Source organism: Halichoerus grypus, chromosome 8 (genome assembly GCF_964656455.1).
Source record: "Halichoerus grypus chromosome 8, mHalGry1.hap1.1, whole genome shotgun sequence".
Taxonomy (NCBI): Eukaryota; Metazoa; Chordata; class Mammalia; order Carnivora; family Phocidae; genus Halichoerus; species Halichoerus grypus.
In genome coordinates, this window is record NC_135719.1 from 8,505,576 (window position 1) to 8,524,870 (window position 19,295).

General features: G+C 38.6%; 1 protein-coding gene across 1 annotated transcript in view; it reads right to left on the reverse strand.

Moving 5' to 3' along the window:
- Window positions 1–917: 917 nt before the first annotated feature.
- AGBL1 (AGBL carboxypeptidase 1) overlaps window positions 918–19,295 on the reverse strand; it is a 706,519-nt gene continuing 688,141 nt past the window's right edge. Inside the window, exon 22 of the mRNA XM_078078906.1 lies at window positions 918–1,116. Coding sequence (XP_077935032.1) covers window positions 918–1,116 — 199 coding nt within the window. The remainder of the gene's footprint in view (window positions 1,117–19,295) is intronic.

The window sequence follows — 19,295 nt, forward strand, 5'->3', positions numbered from 1 at the left end:
TGCTTTTATATATTATCTCATTTCATCTTCATGATAACTTTATAATACGGATAATGTTCATCTCCATCGTATGTATAGGAAAACTGAGGTTTGGGGAAATCTAATTAGTGGCCTTAGTTCTCCTAACAACTGATTGCCATATCCAGGGTATGAGCCACATCTGTCTGAATCTGAAATGAATGATTTTTCCACTATGACTTGCTGCCTTCCAGCATTATGGTTAGTGGCCTGAATTCATAGGATTTAAAGTTTGTAAAGACCAATGGCCATGTCTTATTCAGTATTGTGCCTTTTCCCTTAGAATCTAGGACAGTTCCTGGATTATACTGGATCTGTAAAATATACACTATTAAAACAGACTAAGCATGATGCTTGCAAATTCTCCACTGTGCAGCCATTCATGTTCAATAATTCAGCAGCTGAATACCCTGCTAGGACCCTCAGAAGTCTCAGTGGGGCTCATAACTTGTGCTGAGGAGCTCAGATGCTATAGTAGGAAGACAACTAGAGGAGATAACACTCATATGTAGAACAACTTAGACAACCATATAGAAATCTGGCTGAGAAGCCAAAAAGAAACCCAACTCCTACTTCCAGGCTCCTCCAGTTTCAAGCACAGGAAGGGAGAAGAGCTCAAAATAGTGCTGAGAGGATCCATGGTAATCCTGAGAGTAGCCCTTTCTAGCATAATGGCAGCTTGCATGGGCTCCAAAGGCCACCTAACTATGTATGTAAAAGGTATAACTGTAACATAGCTAGTCTCTATGCCTAATGAAACTAGAACAAACTCTGGAATTAGGTTGCTGGGCTCACATGGGCTGGCTTTTGGCACCGATGCTGTACATGTCTGGTGGTAAAGAAACAACAGAGCTGCTAGTCCATGGTTAGAGACATGGAGCTCACTCTGAACCTCAGGGCTAAGGGATGGCTTTTCTTCCCTGGCCTGGCCCCTCTTCTTCTTCCCCTCCCTCATCCTTGTGGAAAGCGCACTCTTGGATCTGCCGGTCCAGCTCAGAGAAGCTCCCGTCTGGGTCTGAGCTGCTGTCTGTACTGTAATCAATCTCCTCCATGCAGGGGGGCTCATCATCCAGTTCTGAGGTCACGCTGCTGCTGCGTCTGCCATGGGTTCCCAGGAAACAGGAGAAGAGAGGAAGGAGAGGAAGGGAGGGAAGGAAAAAGGGATGAAAAATACAGAAGGGGAGGAAAACAGAGAGAGGGAGGTGGGGAGAAAGGAGAAGGAAATGAAAAGAGAAGTTACCCAAAGGAAGGAGCATTTACAATTGATTGGAAAGGGAGAAGGAAAGTTATCTTCCCTGAGTCTGCATCTCAACAGCCCCCGGTCCTTTAAATGTGTCCCATACACAGTCCCTGGGTCCTCAACCATTATTTTGAGATGGGGGGAGGAAATCACATAAAATCTTTGGGATTCCTTCTTCCTTTGCCAGAACAGTCTGCATTTCTAAGTCAGATCAGAAGGTTTCCAATCAGAAGAGGTGGACAACCTCACATACTTAAGGTCTTCAGGGTCTTTGTGGCTCAAAGTGAAATATCAGAGAAGGGTGTCACTGTCACTGAATATTGGGGAATGCCATGTCAACTGTGTCCAGGGAAGGGTGGAATTGGAATTCAGGGAGCTAAGACCAAAAGCCCTAATGTATCCCACTGCTACTCACAGCACTATGAGTCATTACATAGCTCTCGTTCATTATGATGGATGGTTTATTAGAATTAGACAATCCAGGTTGAAATTAATAAAGGAGAGAGTAAGCAGGCAAACAGCATTCTCTTTCTGCTATGTTTGTACATCCCATCATCTTCCTTCTCTCCCTTTTATGTTAGTTTATTTACAAATGGAAGATCAGCAGGGGTTGACCAGCAAGAGGTAGAAGGGGGCGGCAGGAATGGACAACAAACCTTGACCCCATATTGAGAGCAGGGGATATTTCTTCCCAACGAACTGTATATCTATCTCATTTGCATGAGGTACCTTCTTTCCTGAAGACTTTCTAATCACTCCCTACTTAGGACTTAACCAATTAGGATTAACAGCGTGCTGGGTTTCTACTCTGTAATTTATGGAAGGCAAGCACTACATAAATCAGGCAGAGCTGTTCATCCACCTGCCTCGCCATAAACAATGAAAATGGGTAATCAGCAGCATGGTTACATGTTAGCTCGGGAAATGAATCAGAGTCCAGTTTCCTAATTGTCTACTGACTGATGAGAGCAGCTTCCATGCTCTCCAGGCCCTTGGTACCCTAAACTGAAGGTCTGGTGGGACATTGCCTGAATGGAGAGGAAGGGGAAGAAATCTGAATCTTGTTTCCACAGTCCCACAGCATTAAACTGTTATCATATTTTACAAGCTGAATTGTGGGTGATAAAGCAGTTGAGTAAAGGAAGGTAAGAGCTGCCCAACTGTAACACGAGCTCAAGTCAGCAAGAATTGATTGCCTGTGAGTCAGCCATCACCATATGAGGGACCCAGATGACATGCTGTATGATGTCAAGAGCCTGAGCATCAATCCTGGCCATGAGACCTTGGAAAACCCCCAGCCTCACAGAATAGCAATAATAGTACCTTAAGAGCTATTGTGCAGACTAAATGAGAAAGCACACAGATGCTATCTAGCAGAGTGTCTTGCAGAGTAAAGGCCATCAACAAATTTTAATTCTACTGCTCTACGGTGGATATGAAAGAAGAGGGTGAACCATGGTGTTGAAGGAGGCAGGCATTGAGCTTTGTTGCTTCACACCTCGGTTATAACTACAACAAAACCATTCAAATTTGCACTGCTAATAACTTCTCTAAAGCATCATTTTTATTATGCCACTTCCAGATTTGGAATTTGCAATGACTCTCCCTTGTTTATTAATGCAATATGGGTATTGATGGATGGGATGCTCCCTATGGGGTCCAGTTGGCAGGAGTCCATAAGTAAACAACAAGGTCAATCTTCCCCTAATGAGGGCCTATCTTTCCTCTACTGCAGAGTCTGCTCCAATCACTCATGGACCTGGACCTTTCCCACCACAATAAAGTCATCAGGCTGTTCTGGTTGTGATCACCCAAACATATCAGACTGAATGTTTTTCTAAGCCTTATTCAGGTAACCAATTTCTCATCTCTAAAATGACCTTACAACTCCTCAGCATCCAACCAAATAAGATATATCATTTTTAAAAGCTCATCTTAATCACCAAATAACTGTCTTAATAGCTCTATCTCTTTGAAATTTTCTCCCTTTAAATATTAATCTTCACATATTCACTTAATTTGTTTTGATCCTTAATAACATTTATAGTCTTATTGTGAATAAGGCCCAAGCCTCTGCCTAATTCTATTATTATTCTATAGAAAGTCTAGAATGTGCTAAGAATATAGTAGACATAAAATAAACAGTTGCCAAATTGAACATATAACAAGTATGTATGTAGAAAAATACATACATACCATTTTGGACCGTCTTTGGGGGGAATTACTTTTTTCTTGATTTCTTTTTCAAAGGTTTTATATATGAATTAAGCCATAATTATCACATTAGTGCATTTTATTGATTTCAACAAATATGGTTTCCTTTGCTACTGATATATATAATGTAATATAAAATAAATACATATTATATAATATACAATGTATAATATAGTATTAAATCATATATTTACTTATATAGAGAGATTTATATATGTAGATTTATATTTATATTTAGTTTATATATGTAAATATATATTTACATTTATAGTTAACTTACATATGTAAAGGCCTAAAAAAGTTTAATTATGTCTCTCACTTATTTCTCCAAATAGAGTACAAGTATTCTAATAACTTAGAAAATCAAATTACATATTTAGGGACTTCCACTTCTCTACAGACAGAGAAGTACTTCTCTTTTTTCCTCCTTATAAATTATCCTGGATATTTTATATAAAACAAACATAAGAAGACTAAAATGTGAATGACATATGGAGGGAAGGAAGCAGACGAGATGAGGTCTTGGGACTAAAGGACAATATGGTGGTGAGCTTCCTGACATTTCTCTTTGCCTCTTATATCCCAGACTTGGAGTTAGGCAAGCTGACAACCTAGAAATGCTAACAGGTGTGGACAAGAACAGCCCCAACAAGAGCTAGTTCTATCTAGTCAAATGGTAAGGAAAGAGGCAGCCTAGCAAGAAGGATCAGTTTAAACTATACTACTAGCTCTACTCCAGCCAAAAACCACAGAAAAAACAGTGGCCCCAACCCTACCCCACCAAGAGAAGCAGGGAGCTTAGACTTCTACCCTCACTAGACTGTAACAAGGTGCTCACAAACCCTTTCTTTCCCCCAAGCTAAGGCATCAGAGAAGGCAGGATAGGGAGCTGGAACATTCATTCCTAGGGCACAATAATGAGGTCCCTGACCCCTCAATACCACTGGAGGCTATCTAGCAGAGTGTCTTGCAGAGTAAAGGCCATCAACAAATTTTAATTCTACTGCTCTACGGTAGAGGGACCTAAGGGAGCCAGGGGGGAGCCTGAACTTCCATACACAACTGTTGGTAACAAGACTGACCCCTACCTACCAGTGTCAATGGAGAGCAGCAGCAAGGCCCTCCTGCTCCTTGAACCCAGAGTGATATTAGTGAAGGTCTAGGGGGGGACCTGAAACTCTCCCTACTGCCCAGCAGTAACAAAGAGCCCTCACACCCAGGGTGTCAATGTGGTAAAACAGGGAACCTAGACTTTCACCTCCACCTGCCTGTAACAAGGCCCATTCTTCTCCTGTCTGAGTGGTGTTGGAGGAGACAAGTTCAAACATAAGATTTAAATCGGATCTTAGTCTCATAGTGTAATACCCAAATGTCAGGTTTCCATGTAAAATTATTCATCACACCAAGAATCAGGACAACTAATAGATACAACTATCAACATGACAGAGAAGTTAGAATTATCTAATGAGGATTTTAAAGCAGACATCACCCAAGTGCTCCATGGAGAATTACGGACACACATGAAAAGAAATAGAATGTCTCAGTAAAGAAATCAAAAATCTCAGCAAAGAAAAAAATATATATTTTTATATATTATTTATGTATTTGGGGTATATATTGTTTACATATATATTTATATATATGGGGTATAAAGAAAAGCAAATGAAACTTTAGAAGTGAGAAGTGTACAATAACAGAAATGTAAAATGTGGCGAAGAAATAGAAAGTCTTGCAGAGAAATTAAGATATAAAGAAGAATAAGGTGGAAAGTTGAAAACTGAAAAATAAAAATAAAATGAATGAATAAAAAATTCAGCAGGCGGCCTCAGCAGCAGAATGGAAGAGACAGCGGAAAGATTCAGTGGATTTGAAAATAGAACAATAGAAATCACTCAATCTCAACAGAATGAAAAGAAACTAAACCAATGAGCAGGACATCAAGACCTTGTGGCACTATAACAAAAGATCTAACATTTATCCCATCAGAGTCTCAAAAGAAGAAAATCTGAAAAAGTATTCAAAGTAATGGTTGAAAACTTCTTAAACTTGGCAAAGACATAAACCTACAAGTACAAGAAGCTGAGCAAACCCCAAACGGATAAACTCAAAGAAATCCATACCAAGACAGATGGCCAACAAATTTCTGAAAACCAATGACACATTAAAAATCTTGAAAGCAGTGAGAGAGAAACTTTAGGGGAATGACACTATAGGGAAAACATAACTTGAACAGCAGCAGTGTTTGCCTCAGAAACCATAGAGGTTAGGAGAAAATGGCACACTCATTCTTCGTGGTTGAAAGAAAAGAATTATCAGGCTAGGATTCTGAAATCAGAAAAGAAATATCCTCCAAAAAGGATGGGAAAATTAAAGGCATTCTTATAGAACTAAAGTTTTTAGAATCTGTTGCCAGCAGACCCACCCTGTAAGAATGGTTAAAGGGAATACTAAACAGAAATAAAATAATAGCAGAAGAAATTGTGGAGCATAAGGAAGAAAGAAAGAAACAAAAGAGTAAACATGGGGGGGGCGCCTGGGTGGCTCAGTCGTTAAGCGTCTGCCTTTGGCTCAGGTCAGGTCATGGTCCCAGGGTCTTGGGATTGAGTCCCACATCGGGCTCCCTGCTCCACAGGAAGTCTGCTTTTCCCTCTCCCACTCCCCCTACTTGTGCTCTCTCTCTCTCGCCGTGTTTCTCTCTGTCAAATAAATAAATAAAATCTTAAAAAAAAAAAAAGAGTAAACATAGGGATAAATCAAATAGCTTTTCCTTTTCTTCTTAAATTATTAAAATTAGGTTTAACAGCTGAAGCCAAAATTATAAACTCGTGTGACATGGTTCTCCTTGTATTATGTAAATATTTAAGATAATTATATGATAAATGGAGGGCAAAGGAAGGTACAGGCAAGTAAGTTTTCTATAGTTCGCTTGAATTGGTAAAAATGTGACACCAGTTGGTTATAATAAGTTATGTGTATATAATGGAATATTTACAGAACTAAAAATGTTATACATAGAGATACACTCAAGATCCTATAGATAAATCAAAATGGAATTCTAGAAAATATCCACTCCCAGAAGACAGGAGAAAGAAAACAGTTAAAAAAGAGAGAGAAAGAACAAATGGAAAAACAATAAATGGAAGGCTTAGCCCTAACATAAGAATAACATTAATTTAAATTGTCTAAATACACCAATTAAGAGAGATTGTCAGAGTGGATTAAAAAAGGTGATCAAATTGTACACTGTCTATAATAACTCACTGAAAATATAATTAAAGAGGTAGGTTGAAAGTGAAAGGATGGAAAAGATATTCCACATAAACATTAATAAAAAAAAAAGAAGTGGCTCTATTAATATCAGATAAGGTAGCCATCAGAATAAAGGAAATATCCAGGGACATAGAGGTGTATGATGATAAAAATGTCCATACATCAAGAAGTCATAGCACTCCTGATGTGTATACACCAAACAGAACTGCATAAATATGTGAAACAAAACCTGATAGAACTGAAAGGAGAACTAAACAAATCTATAACTATAGCTCAAGACTTCAATATTCTTTTCTCAATAACTGTTGATTAAACAACTAGACAGAAAATCAACAACAACACTATCAACCAACAAGATAATAATTGACATTAATAAAATACTTCAGCCCTAAACAACAGAATACATATTCCTTTTCAATGCACACAGAATATATACCAAGATGGACCATATCCTCAGCCATACATAAAGCTCAATAAATTTAAAAGGAGCAAAATTGTACAGAGTGTATTCTTGGATCAGAGTGGAATCAAGCCAGAAATCGAAAACGGAAAGACAAAAGGTAAGTTCCCAAGCACTTGGAAAGTAAGTAAATACACTTCTAAATAATTCAGGAGGTCAAATAGGATATTTCAAGAGAAAGAAAAAAATACATTGAATTGAATGAAATTGCAAATATAACCTATCAAAATCTGTGCGACTTAGATAGAGCCATAGTGAGACGGAAATTTATAGCAGTGAATGCTTACCTTAGAAAAGTCTAAAATAAAAATTCTAAGCTATTACCTTAAGAAGTAGAAACATAAGAGCAAAATAAACCCAAAGCAAGTAGAAAAAAAAGGAAGGAAATAATAAAGAAACAGAAACCAATGTAATTGAAACAGAAAAACAATGGAGAAAAATCAATGAAAAAAAATCTATAAAATTGACGAGCCTATAACAAGACTAACAAAGAAAAAAAGAAGGAAGGCATTAAATACCACATCAGGAATGAAACAGGACTACCACTATAGACTGGGCAAGCACTGAAAGGATAAGGAAATACCACAAAAAACTCTATGCACATAAATTTGACAACTTAGATAGTATGGACCAATTCCTCAAAAAGTACAAACTACAACAATTCACTTAATATGAAATAGATCATTTGAATAGTTCTATAACTCTTAAGAAATCTGAATTTATAATTTAAACTCTTGAAGAAGAAATCTCTAGGGCCAGATATTCTCACTGGAGAATTACACAACATGATTAAAAAAGGATTAACACCAGTTCTACACAATCTTTTCCAGAAAACAAAAGAAGAGAGAACACTTCCTGCTCATTTCATGAGCCAAGTATTACCCTGAGACTAAAACCAGACAAAGACAGTAAGGAGGAGGAAAGAAAACTACCGACCAATATCCCCCATGAATATAAGTCCTTAACAAACTATTAGCAAATTGAGTTCAGCATTATATAAAAAAGAATTATACACCCTGACCAAGTGGAGTTAATTCCAGGGATTCAAGACTGGTTCAATATTCAAAGAGCAATCAGGGGAAGCCATATACTAACAGGCTAATGAAGAAAAATCACATGATCATATACATTTATGCAGAAAATGCATTTGACAAAATTCAACACCTATTAAAGAGAAAAACCCTCAGAAAAGACAGTATAAAGGAAGACTTCCTGGCCTTGATAAAGAACACGTATGAAAACATATAGTTAATATTATACTTAATGGTGAAAGACTGAATGCTTTTCTCTATGATCGGGAACAAGTCAAAGATGTCGACTGTCATTGCTGCCATTCAACATAGTTCTAGAAGCTCTAGCCAGCACAGTGAGGCGGGGAAAGAATATAAAAGCATATAGACGGGAAAGCAAGAAATGAAACCATCTCTATTTGGGGAATGTACAAAATCAAAAACCAAGTAAACAAAAAATAACTCCTAGAGCTATAAGTAAGGTCAGTGAGGTCATAGGTAACAAGATCAACATTCAAAAATCAATTCTACTTCAGTTAGTAAAAATGAACATGTTAAGATCACTAAACTTTTATAATCACTAAACAAAAATGAAACACCTAGATGTTAATAGCATAAAAGATATACCAGACTTGTATACTAAAAAAATGAAAAACACTGATGACAGGAATCCAAGAAGATTTAAATAAATGGAGAAAAGTACATGGCTCAGAAGGCTCAACATTGTAAAGATGGTGATTTTCCCCAAATTGGTACACAAATTTAACACAATTCTTATCAAAATTCCAAAAATACTTCCATTGATCTGGACGAGGTTATGCTAAAATTCATGCGGAAAGGCTAAGGAACCAGAAATAGCTAAAGCAATTTTGAAAATAAAAATAAAGTAGGAGGGAGGAATCCTTCCATCCAATTTCAAGACATATTCTATATCCAGTTACCAAGACTGTACAATTCTGGCAAAGTGATAGACACATAGGTCGACAAAATAGGACAGAGAACCCAGAAATCTATCCCCACAGGTAAGACCAACTGATTTTTGATCAAAGTACAAAAGTAACTCAACTACAAGGGAAGTTTTTAATTTTATATCTTACAAAAAGCCAAGAGATTTTGCAAAAGAAGGACACATGCAAGACCTAAAGAAATATAAAGTTATTTGTTTCCCTTAGGGAGGTGAGGTCGAGGCTGGGGGAAGACTTTATATGAGAAAATCTAAGCAACTCAAAGATGAAACAGAATAAAGATCTCAGAAAGGGGAAAGCCATGGTTAGAAAAATGTTGATGAGCGTAGAACTATGTTAAATATGTAAGGCTAATCTGGAAATGATGTTTATAAAATAGAATATAAATGTTATAAATCTTGTCAGTGTGAAAACAATTTTATAACTAATACAAATAATGTATGAGTTGAAAGGAAATGCAAATTGGAATCGTTGGTCATTTACGGCTCGAGTCAATAGATAATATAATCAGTTCAAAAATAAAAACGGGGGGCGCCTGGGTGGCTCAGTCGTTAAGCGTCTGCCTTCGGCTCAGGTCATGATCCCAGAGTCCTGGGACTGAGCCCCACATCAGGAGCCTGCTTCTCCTTCTCCCACTCCCCCTGCTTGTGTTCCCTTTCTCGCTGTGTCTCTCTCTGTCAAAAAAAAAAAACAAAAAAATCTTAAAAAAAAATAAAATAAAATAAAAACGGGAAATAGAGGCTTCAATTTAGTCAAGTAATGGTAACAATGTAATAATTTGGAAATTTAATTGCGGAAAGGGGAAGCAACTTGACAAACTAAAGAAAAGACAGACGATACAGAAGATTTGGGACCCAAAAATGGCACTGTGAGTATAAACAGAGTGATTCTGGTTGGCAAAAACCTAAGGCCCTCATCAGAAACAAGTATCAAACTACCATGGAGGTATTCTTCCAAAACCCAGGGTCTATGGAACTCCCATGGGAGGAGGTGAAGGATTCGGCCTGCTGAAGGTACACCCAGAAAAACAAATTACGGATCAGATGAGGAAATAATTCAGACATCCACAAATCTGAAATAATATGACCATCTGGAAGAGACTACAGAATAAGGATGTTTAAAATGATTAGGGGATTAGAAGAAATTCCAGAAACATAATGAAAGAATAAGATCCTTTTGAGGAAAAAATAGGCAAATTTGGAAATTAAACAGATTCTCTCTAGAAGAAAAAAGAAAAATGCAATAAACAGCTCGATGGAACAGCTCAACAGCACAAAAGACAGTTAAACAGAGAATTCATAAATAAGAAGATAGAGGTATATAGGGGATTGTAGGTTAAATTGGTAAGGGGCAATCTTTAAAAAGATAATAGTGGGAGGTGGTAGTTCTCAAATTGAAGAAATACTCTGGCAGACACCTGGGTGGCTCAGTCAGGTCATGATCCCAGAGTCCTGGGATCGAGTCCCGTATCGGGCTCCCTGCTCAACCAGGAGTCTGCTTCTCCCTCTGCCTCTGCCGCTCCCCTTGCTTGTGTGATCTCTCTCTCTCTCTCTCTCTGTCAAATAAATAAATAAAATCTAAAAAAAAAATACTCTGGAACACAGGAAAATTTAAGCAACAAAACAAAGTCCATAATTATACATATCACGATGAACATCAATAAAAAAAGGGTGGATCAGAGAAGTCAGGAAAGAAAAAACAGATTATCCTTAAATGAATGACATTTAGAGCAACAGATTTCCCATTAAAACACAAACAAACAAATAAATAGGGGGAACCAGGTAAAGGGAACTCTCTGTGATGTCCTGGCAACTTTCCTATAAACCTAAAACTAAAAAATTAAAAAAAAAAACTCTAAAACTAAAAAACCTAAAAACCTAAAAAGTTAATTTTAAAAAGCTTAAAAAGTAATAGAAATGTTACACCTAGCCAGGAAAACAAAACAAAACAATGAATTAATGTCTTGAAAATGCTGAGGGAAAACAAACCCCAAGTTGCAATTACATACTAAAACAAACAAACACACCTTAATTTTTTGTGAATGAGGGTAAAATAAATACGCTTTCCCAGACATGGACCATCACTGAAAGAACCCCTACTGTGTATCCTTCTGTAAGAAGGAAACTGAGCTCATAAGGAAGAGATAAGATCTCGAGAAATCATTTTGTAGAAAAAAATTGCTAAACATGGGATAATATGAAAAATATACTCCTAGAGTCTGACCATGGTTGCAGTTGGACAGTGAGAAGAGAGTGACTTAAAATAATCAGTGGCCCAGAGAATGTGGGCAGATGTGACGTTTGACACTTCCCAGCCTGTCCTTGGGAGTGCCCTGAGTGAGCCATCCTCCATGATTCTATGTTTTCTAATATTATATTATATAGACAGATGCCATAAAATGATTATTTTAGTGAGAAAAATGATACTAAAATGCTTTTAATACAAAAAATAAAAGAAAGGCTGGGGTGGGGGAGAAGGGGAAAATGTAAAGAAAAAAACAGGAAAGAAACTACATCAAAAAATAATGATGTACTACCATATATTGGCTAATTGAATTTAAATAAAAAACTAATTAAAAAAGAGAAAGTAAAGAGAAAAAGAAAGAGGGGAGAGAGGAGGGAGGCTGTGATGGAGGGAGGGTGGAAAGGGGATGGATAGAGGAGATAAACTGTTGGTGGCAGGTGTCCCTGGCAAGGTCCTGCCACCCCTCAGTCCATTATCTTATTTCCTTTGAACAGAATTGCTCACGTCGAGTAAAATGCAGTAAAATTGTCCTGGACCATCCTGTCTATCTACCCCGTCTTGAAGGCAAAGCTTGCATCCTGCCCGCACTGCCAAGAGCAGTGGCCTCTCTCCTTTCTTTCACTGGTTCAAGCATGTAGTGGGACGGCTCTCTCTGGCATGTGTTTCTGTCTAACATTACTGCCAGTGTTAATAAGCGATTCTATGTATGTCGACCTTTGGTTAGACTACTAGTTGCACTGCCTTATGCCCAAGGCAGTGAGGAATACATCGGTGCCAGACTGGCCCCATCTCCTTAGCTGTTTGCTTGTTCCAGGCAATTTCCCACCCTCATAAAGAGCCTCACCCTAATGTTAGCCCAGCACACCAGAATAGTAAACAGAGCCCGGATGTCCAGGGAGAACCTTCTAAGGACAATGACTACGTGGCAGAGAGCAGGCTTGAGTTTCTAAAATGAAGCTGGAGTTGCTCTCTCTGCAGCTTACAGATTCAGCTGCTTAGCTCCTTCTCTCTTTCTCTTATTTTCCAAAACTGATGAATTCAGTAAGAAGGAATCACCATATACAACTTACATTAAATATAAATAAAAGGAACTTTTTGCAGAAATCAAACTGTGTTTCCAGCTCCTTAATACCCAGATGTGGGAAGTGTATGGAGTTAACATCTGAAAAGTGATTTTATTTCTTCCTTTTCACCTGGATGCTTTGAGAGCTTGGAGACACACATTCAAATGTCACTTTGGATGGTGTTGGAGAATCATGTGGTACAGTAGGAAAAATGCAAATCAGGAACAAAACATAAACTTGGAGTCAGACAAGTCGTTGAAGGTTTGAATCCTGGCTCCAAAGACCAAGTGAGAAATGGGAAACTTACTTTCTCTGAGCTGCACTGTTTTCATCCATAAAATGGGCATCCTATCCTACTAGCTTTCTTCTTGAAATGATATAAAGGGAAGCAAATTTCATAGCACAAAACCTTGACTGAATTTTTATTTCTCTTCCTGCTCCATGGCGTTTGCAGACAAGGCATGAAAATAATTTTTATACTGGCAACTTCATCATCTTCATCCTCACATATAAACTCAATAAATCCGGCTTGCAAACAGTTTCTAAGCAAAGCCATTAGGAAGTCTCTATCCCTCGCAATTCTTCCAAGCCAGCCCAGTACAGCAATTTGCAAATTTATGATGTGATAGATAGAATTTCTTTGTTTTGATTTTGCATTTGCATATTTATTGAGATATGACGATCTTAATTAGTTCTGCCTTTTTTGTTTTGTTTGTTTTCTTGGTTGGGAAAAGACAGCTTTCTATAGTGCAAAATAATTCTGCATGCTAACAGGGTGAACCAAACCCAGCCTGTGGCATTCCTTGATATTGATGCTGCTTAAAATGCAGCTTTGTGGAGTCTCTTTTCACTTGTTTTCTCTTTAAATGCTGAGGTAATGCTAAAGACTTGGGTGAATGCCAGACCTCAAGAGGCAGCCACCTACTGAGAAGCAAGAGAACACTTTTAAAATTCCAGACACTTGTACTCATCCTACATGTTCTCCCCAGACTACCTATCACCCATCTCCCTCCTGAAAAAGCTAAGCCCCATCAAATGCCTCTTCGAAATGCCTCTCCTGAATCTTGGCTTTTGGAGAGGAGAAAATGCAACCGAATTCCCTTGGTGGATGCCTCCCAGGGGAGTATTTGGACATGCTGTTCACACCGTGATTTTCATCCTGGACCCTCTATTTATTTCCTGCAGGAGCGGAGCTGTGTGAATTCTGTGCGCCATCCAAGAGGCACCAGCAGCCCAGTAGATAACACATAAACACGTAAAGACATATGGATTATGCCCATTACAAATATCTCACCATCCATCGTCACCCAGAACAATCAGCACGATTCCCTAGAGTTTCCCATTTGCCAAGTTCTTCACACCATCACGAAGTCTGTCACTAATTCGACACTTTCACGAGGAAGGATATAATTTATTATTTCCCTGGGATTTGGGGCTTTTTGTTTTGTTTTGTTTATGAAAATAACTCCAGTAATGGAGACTTTCCTGTATACAGAGAAAAGCACCAGGCACCATTGGTAAAGGGGGGGGAAAATAGCACTGCAATCACCTACTATATGCCAGATGCTTTGCATTTGCTTCATTTCATTCAAAATGCAAACCCATATACCTATCTATGGGGTGGTATTATGATTTTATAGTTGGGAAAAGAGAGATCTTGGGTATTTAGAAAATGTTCTCAATATCTTAAAGGTACACATGGCATAGAAGATGTATGACAATCAGATAAGACCAAGGGTTTCTGTGTCCGTCAATTCAACCAACAAATATTGATGTATAAAATCTACTTTGCCTGAGGAAGAAAGGGGAGGAGATATTAATTCAGCCAAAATCAAAGTCATGGGCTCTGTCCAGTGGTCTAGAGGTCTAGAAAAAGTCCAACAACATTCTCGCCAAAAAGTCATGGCAATAAATGTCCTACTTTTTCTTCTTCTTCTTTTTTTTTTAAGATTTATTTATTTATTTCAGAAAGAGAAAGAAAGAGAGAGCACAAGCCAGGGGAGGGGCAGAGAGAGAAGGGGAGAGAGAATCTCAAGCAGATTCCATGCTGAGTGTGGAGGCTGATGCGGGGCCTGATCTCACGACTCTGAGATCATGACCTGAGCCGAAATCAAGAGGAGGATATTCAACCGACTGAGCCACCCAGGCGCCCCTAAATGTCCTGCTTCTTAGTGAACAAGTGAATCCATGTGGGGGATGTGGTCCAAATTCTTCACAAAAACAGAAATACAGAATAAAAAAGGATGAGAGTGGGTTAGTGAGAAAAGAATGAAAACAAAAGCAGAGACAGAGAGAGATGGAGATGGTGTGTGAGGTGTTGAGGAAACCAGTTTGTCAGCAAGAGCTTTACTTCTATGATACGTGACTTGACCTAAGTGGCCTGGAAAAAAAAAAAAAAAAAGCTGTGTAAGATGCTGATTCACTGTGGAGGATAATCAAGAGCCAAAAAAAAATTGTATGACAGAAGATTTTTGAGGGATCCACTGAGGTTTCAGACATGCACTTTAAATTATTCATCTAGAATAGTCGATCAAGTACCACTGAGCCAAATCATATTCTTTTGCTCAGTCTTTAGCTTTAGACATTGACCTGGTGGTAGAACAGAGCCGGTGTCTGGGGTGTGTGGCTGGCTGTACTCTGTAGCTAAGGGACCTAGAGAAGTTAACTAGCCCATGTAGGTATCCAGTTCAAGAGCATGATGACCGGATGCCAACTGACTAGAGAAGGTGTTTGTGAACAAGTCAGTTTGTCAGTTTAGAAATGAATGATGATGGAACCATGAGATGCTGTGGACTCTGAGAAACAAACTGAGGGTTCTAGAGGGGAGGGGGTGGAGGGATGGGTTAGCCTGGTGATGGGTATTAAAGAGGGCACGTTCTGCATGGAGCACTGGGTGTTATGCACAAACAATGAATCATGGAACACTACATCAAAAACTAATGATGTAATGTGTGGTGATTAACATAACATAATAATAAAAAAATAAAATAAAATAAATTAAAACAAAAAAAAAGAAATGAATGATGATGGTATTCCTCAGGCTGTCTCGTTGCAGTGTTCAAAAGATACCCACTCTCATACCGGCTTTCCACCATTCTCACTGTGTTTTCTCATTGAACAGTTCCAAATACATCCTACTGAATATTTGCAGGTAACTGCTAAAGAGCCACAACAGAATGGGGCAAACTGAAATGTTCTGCCATTTGCAACATTCCCTTGAGCAGTGGGACACGTGGCGCAATGTAAGTTTCAATGGATCCAAACAAAACCCAAAACAACACTCTAGAGTGGCACCAAACAAACTGTGGTTGTGTCTCACTCAGTTACACTGTGAAAAATTCATTTCAAAACCTTGCAAAAGATCATTTTCTCATTGTCTGGATAACAGAATATCTGAGAGAAGTACACATTTGCTGAAACCACTTAGATTTCTGTGTAATTTTTGGTCCAACTTTTCTCTGCTAAGAGCTATGGCCATTCCACTGTTAGAAGGACTTTCCTTTTCTTATGTGCTTCAAAACCACAAAGAAATAAACCTGGTTACCAGAAATAAAATAAACAACATTTCAAGGATAAATTATGCGAAGGGAAAGGTCAGGGGTGATTTCTCAGCAAAAACAAATCAAATTAAGAAATTTAAGAATGCGGACATAGGTTTTGATCCTTTGAAAAGTTAAAGGGTAATCTGTGCATTGATGTTCTGACTCACAATTTTATAGGCATATCTCAAGTGCCACACTGCACTTATTTGCTACAGAACTCTTAATGTTATAAATGTTTCAATATCGTTGGTCTCACAGTGGAAGCGAACGCCATCCATCACTCTCAGCCAATGAAAGCAGTATGCCATTCTGCCCTTCCCTTCTTTCAGAAAGTGCTCATTTTTAAACTCCTCCACGTTTTTCTCTTTCTGACATGATTTTATGTTCTGGTGAACAGTTTTGACTCATAATGGCTCACAAAAGACATGCAAATAATAGTGCTGGTGGTACGGATAGTGAATACTAGTTTTAAACCAGTTTGAGGCCATGAACACATTTAAGGAAATTAAGGGTAAGGAAGCAGATGGTAATGTCCAAGGCCAGTTGACGTCTCCACGGAGGTCACTGAGGAAATCCTGTTTTTACTGGGGTTTAGAATCACCCACTTTCTTCTGTCCCCAGAAAACTCCATTTTGTATTTGGATCTTCATTGGTTTACCATCCTCTTTCCTCGAATTGTGGACACCTACAAGCCTAGATATAATTCTGGCTGAGGTGACTTCTGATACAACCAGACACAGGCATGTGGCTGGTTAGCATGGGTGGTAATGAGAATCACCCTCTGATAAAGTCTGAGGTGACAAAATGGGTCATGGTTCATGTTGCTCCTTTCCCCTTGCTGGTCCCAGGACTGAAGTTTATGTACTCCTTGAGCCCAAAGAAAAAGAATCCAGCTTTCCGAAACCTTGAGACTCTCACAAGGATGCACCCTCTCTTTCCCATCCTTGGCATGTGTAGGTGGCAGGACTGGTGAGAGACTGTAACCTAAACTCCTCTTCTTTGTTACATTTCCTCCCCATTCTTCCCCAGAGGGTTGAGAGTAACCGATGGGAAATTAACAATTTGCTGGGGTTTATGCACATCACTGTGAATCTATGCTTCTGTGCTGAGATCCCTTTATCCAGGGGCGGGGAGACGTGGTTTCTTTTTTTGTTTGTTCGTTTGGTTTTTTTTTTATTCCCCCAGTCATACTAACGTAATTGGAGATTTGTAGAAGTCTGCTGATATTATAAAGAGCTTCATAAACTCCGCCGTATCCTCTGAGATACCTAACTCCAAACCGTGTCGTCTGTAGCTAGAAGAGTCTGTGGTGGGTGTTGGAAAAAAATGTCAGGGAATTACAAGTAAAGGAAACAGTAGTTCTAAAGTCCAACGTCAGAAACTCCTCTCCAAAGGGATGATGTCATAGGACTTGTAGATTTGATTCAGGTGGTATTCCTGTTTCCACAAACACCTGCTCCCCTCTCAAGTCAGAACACCTGTACATATGAGAAACCGAAAGCCTCACAGGAGAGCACAGCAGGACACAGCTTGAGGGAGAAGCTTAAGCAATACTGGAGGAATGAGTCTGAGCTGAACAAAAGCCCTGGTGAGTGTGCAGTTTGAGCTCAGACAGGTGGCTTTAAGTGATTAGGTAGGCGAACGGTAAAGAAGGTTTTCAGTAATATTACAATATATAAATGTATCAAATTCACATGTTGTACACCTTAAATTTACAGGATGTTATATGCCAAGTATATTTCAACAAAAGAAGCTGAGATTTATGGTTCAAATGATGGAAAAGTTTTAAAGTAAGAACCGAGATAGATAGATGATAGATAGATAGATAGATAGACAGACATATGTATCTTTCCATATACATATCATATTTTTCTATTTATTTTAGTAAATGACTTTTATGAAGCCGTCTTTATATAAACAGTTTAAATTTTTTTTTACTTAGTATCAATATCTTAAACACATATTATAAGCAAAGACCTTTCACAGTGGGCACTTTGTGAGCTCTCAGAAAACCTTGGTTGCTTTCTCTACCCCTTAAGTTAATAGAGTTTTGGTTTATATCACTACTTCTATTACAGAGACTTGATATTACAAACCTGGGAGAAAAAGGAGCTCCTGCAATCTGATCTCTACTTATTTCTTTATCCCACTTTTCAAACTATATTCTCCCACATAATCCCTCCATTAAAGTTGGTCTCTCGCCTCTCCTCAAATCCATGTGGGGCTTCGCTGTTTCTCTGACTTGGCTCAAGGGGACTCTACCTGCAATGCTATCCTTCTCACCACGGACAATGAAAAACCTCATATGTCTGAAGATCAAGCCCAAATGTTATTTACCTGATAAAGAGCCCATGATTCCATGGGCTAGAAATAATTACTCATTTGACTTTAGTGCACTTATTCACTGCACTTTCCCTTGGAGGTCAAAGATGTGTTTCAGATTAATGTGTAACTTTCCTAGTTCTTCCTCCTTGCTTTATATACAGAAAATGCTCAAAATAAATACCAATTATGGAATGGCAGAAAAAAAAAAAAAAAGACCCATTCCTAATACAAGAAAAATCCACTCCACCCCCAGATGAGGGATAGCCCTATGTCTCTCGTGATTTCTACTAGCCAGCCACAGAAATTGAAGAGGTGGGGTGTGTAAGAGAATTCATACTTTAACTTTTGAAACTGCATAAGCGACAGTGCTAGAATGGGCCCCTTCTTTATAAGATCATTTGCTAAAATTCAATGTGATTGGTGTTTTTACAAGAGATTAACAGTTGGCTTGCCCTAGGCAAATATTTGTGTTCTCTGCCCTAGGAATGGAAGGACTGGAATCAGGTGCTTCCAGTTAAAATGAAAAAGGTAGACATGGATAGAAGTTCAAAATTTGCAGGATGGGGTTTGGAAGGTGGAGAGTCTCCATGGAAAAACAAAATCGGCACTGCTATTTAAAGGCTCTATTTTGTTATCTTGGGAGCTGTCTCCCAAATTCCATGTTTCTATCAGGCTCTCAGGTTTCAGATAAAAGGATTTTGTGTTGCTATTGTTACAGCCTAAAAGAATTCTTTACATAGGCCTTTTTGTTGTAAGAACACAATCAAATCTCCCTGCCTTCTGAAACACCCAGGGATTCCAAGGAGTTTACAGAGCAATGAATTCTGATCTCAGTTGTAGGAAAAAAACAAAACAAAACAAAACACGGAGAGCTATTGGTTTCTGAACATATATGCTACCACCTACCATCAAGCCTGGGGTGAAAACCACCATTTTGTGGATG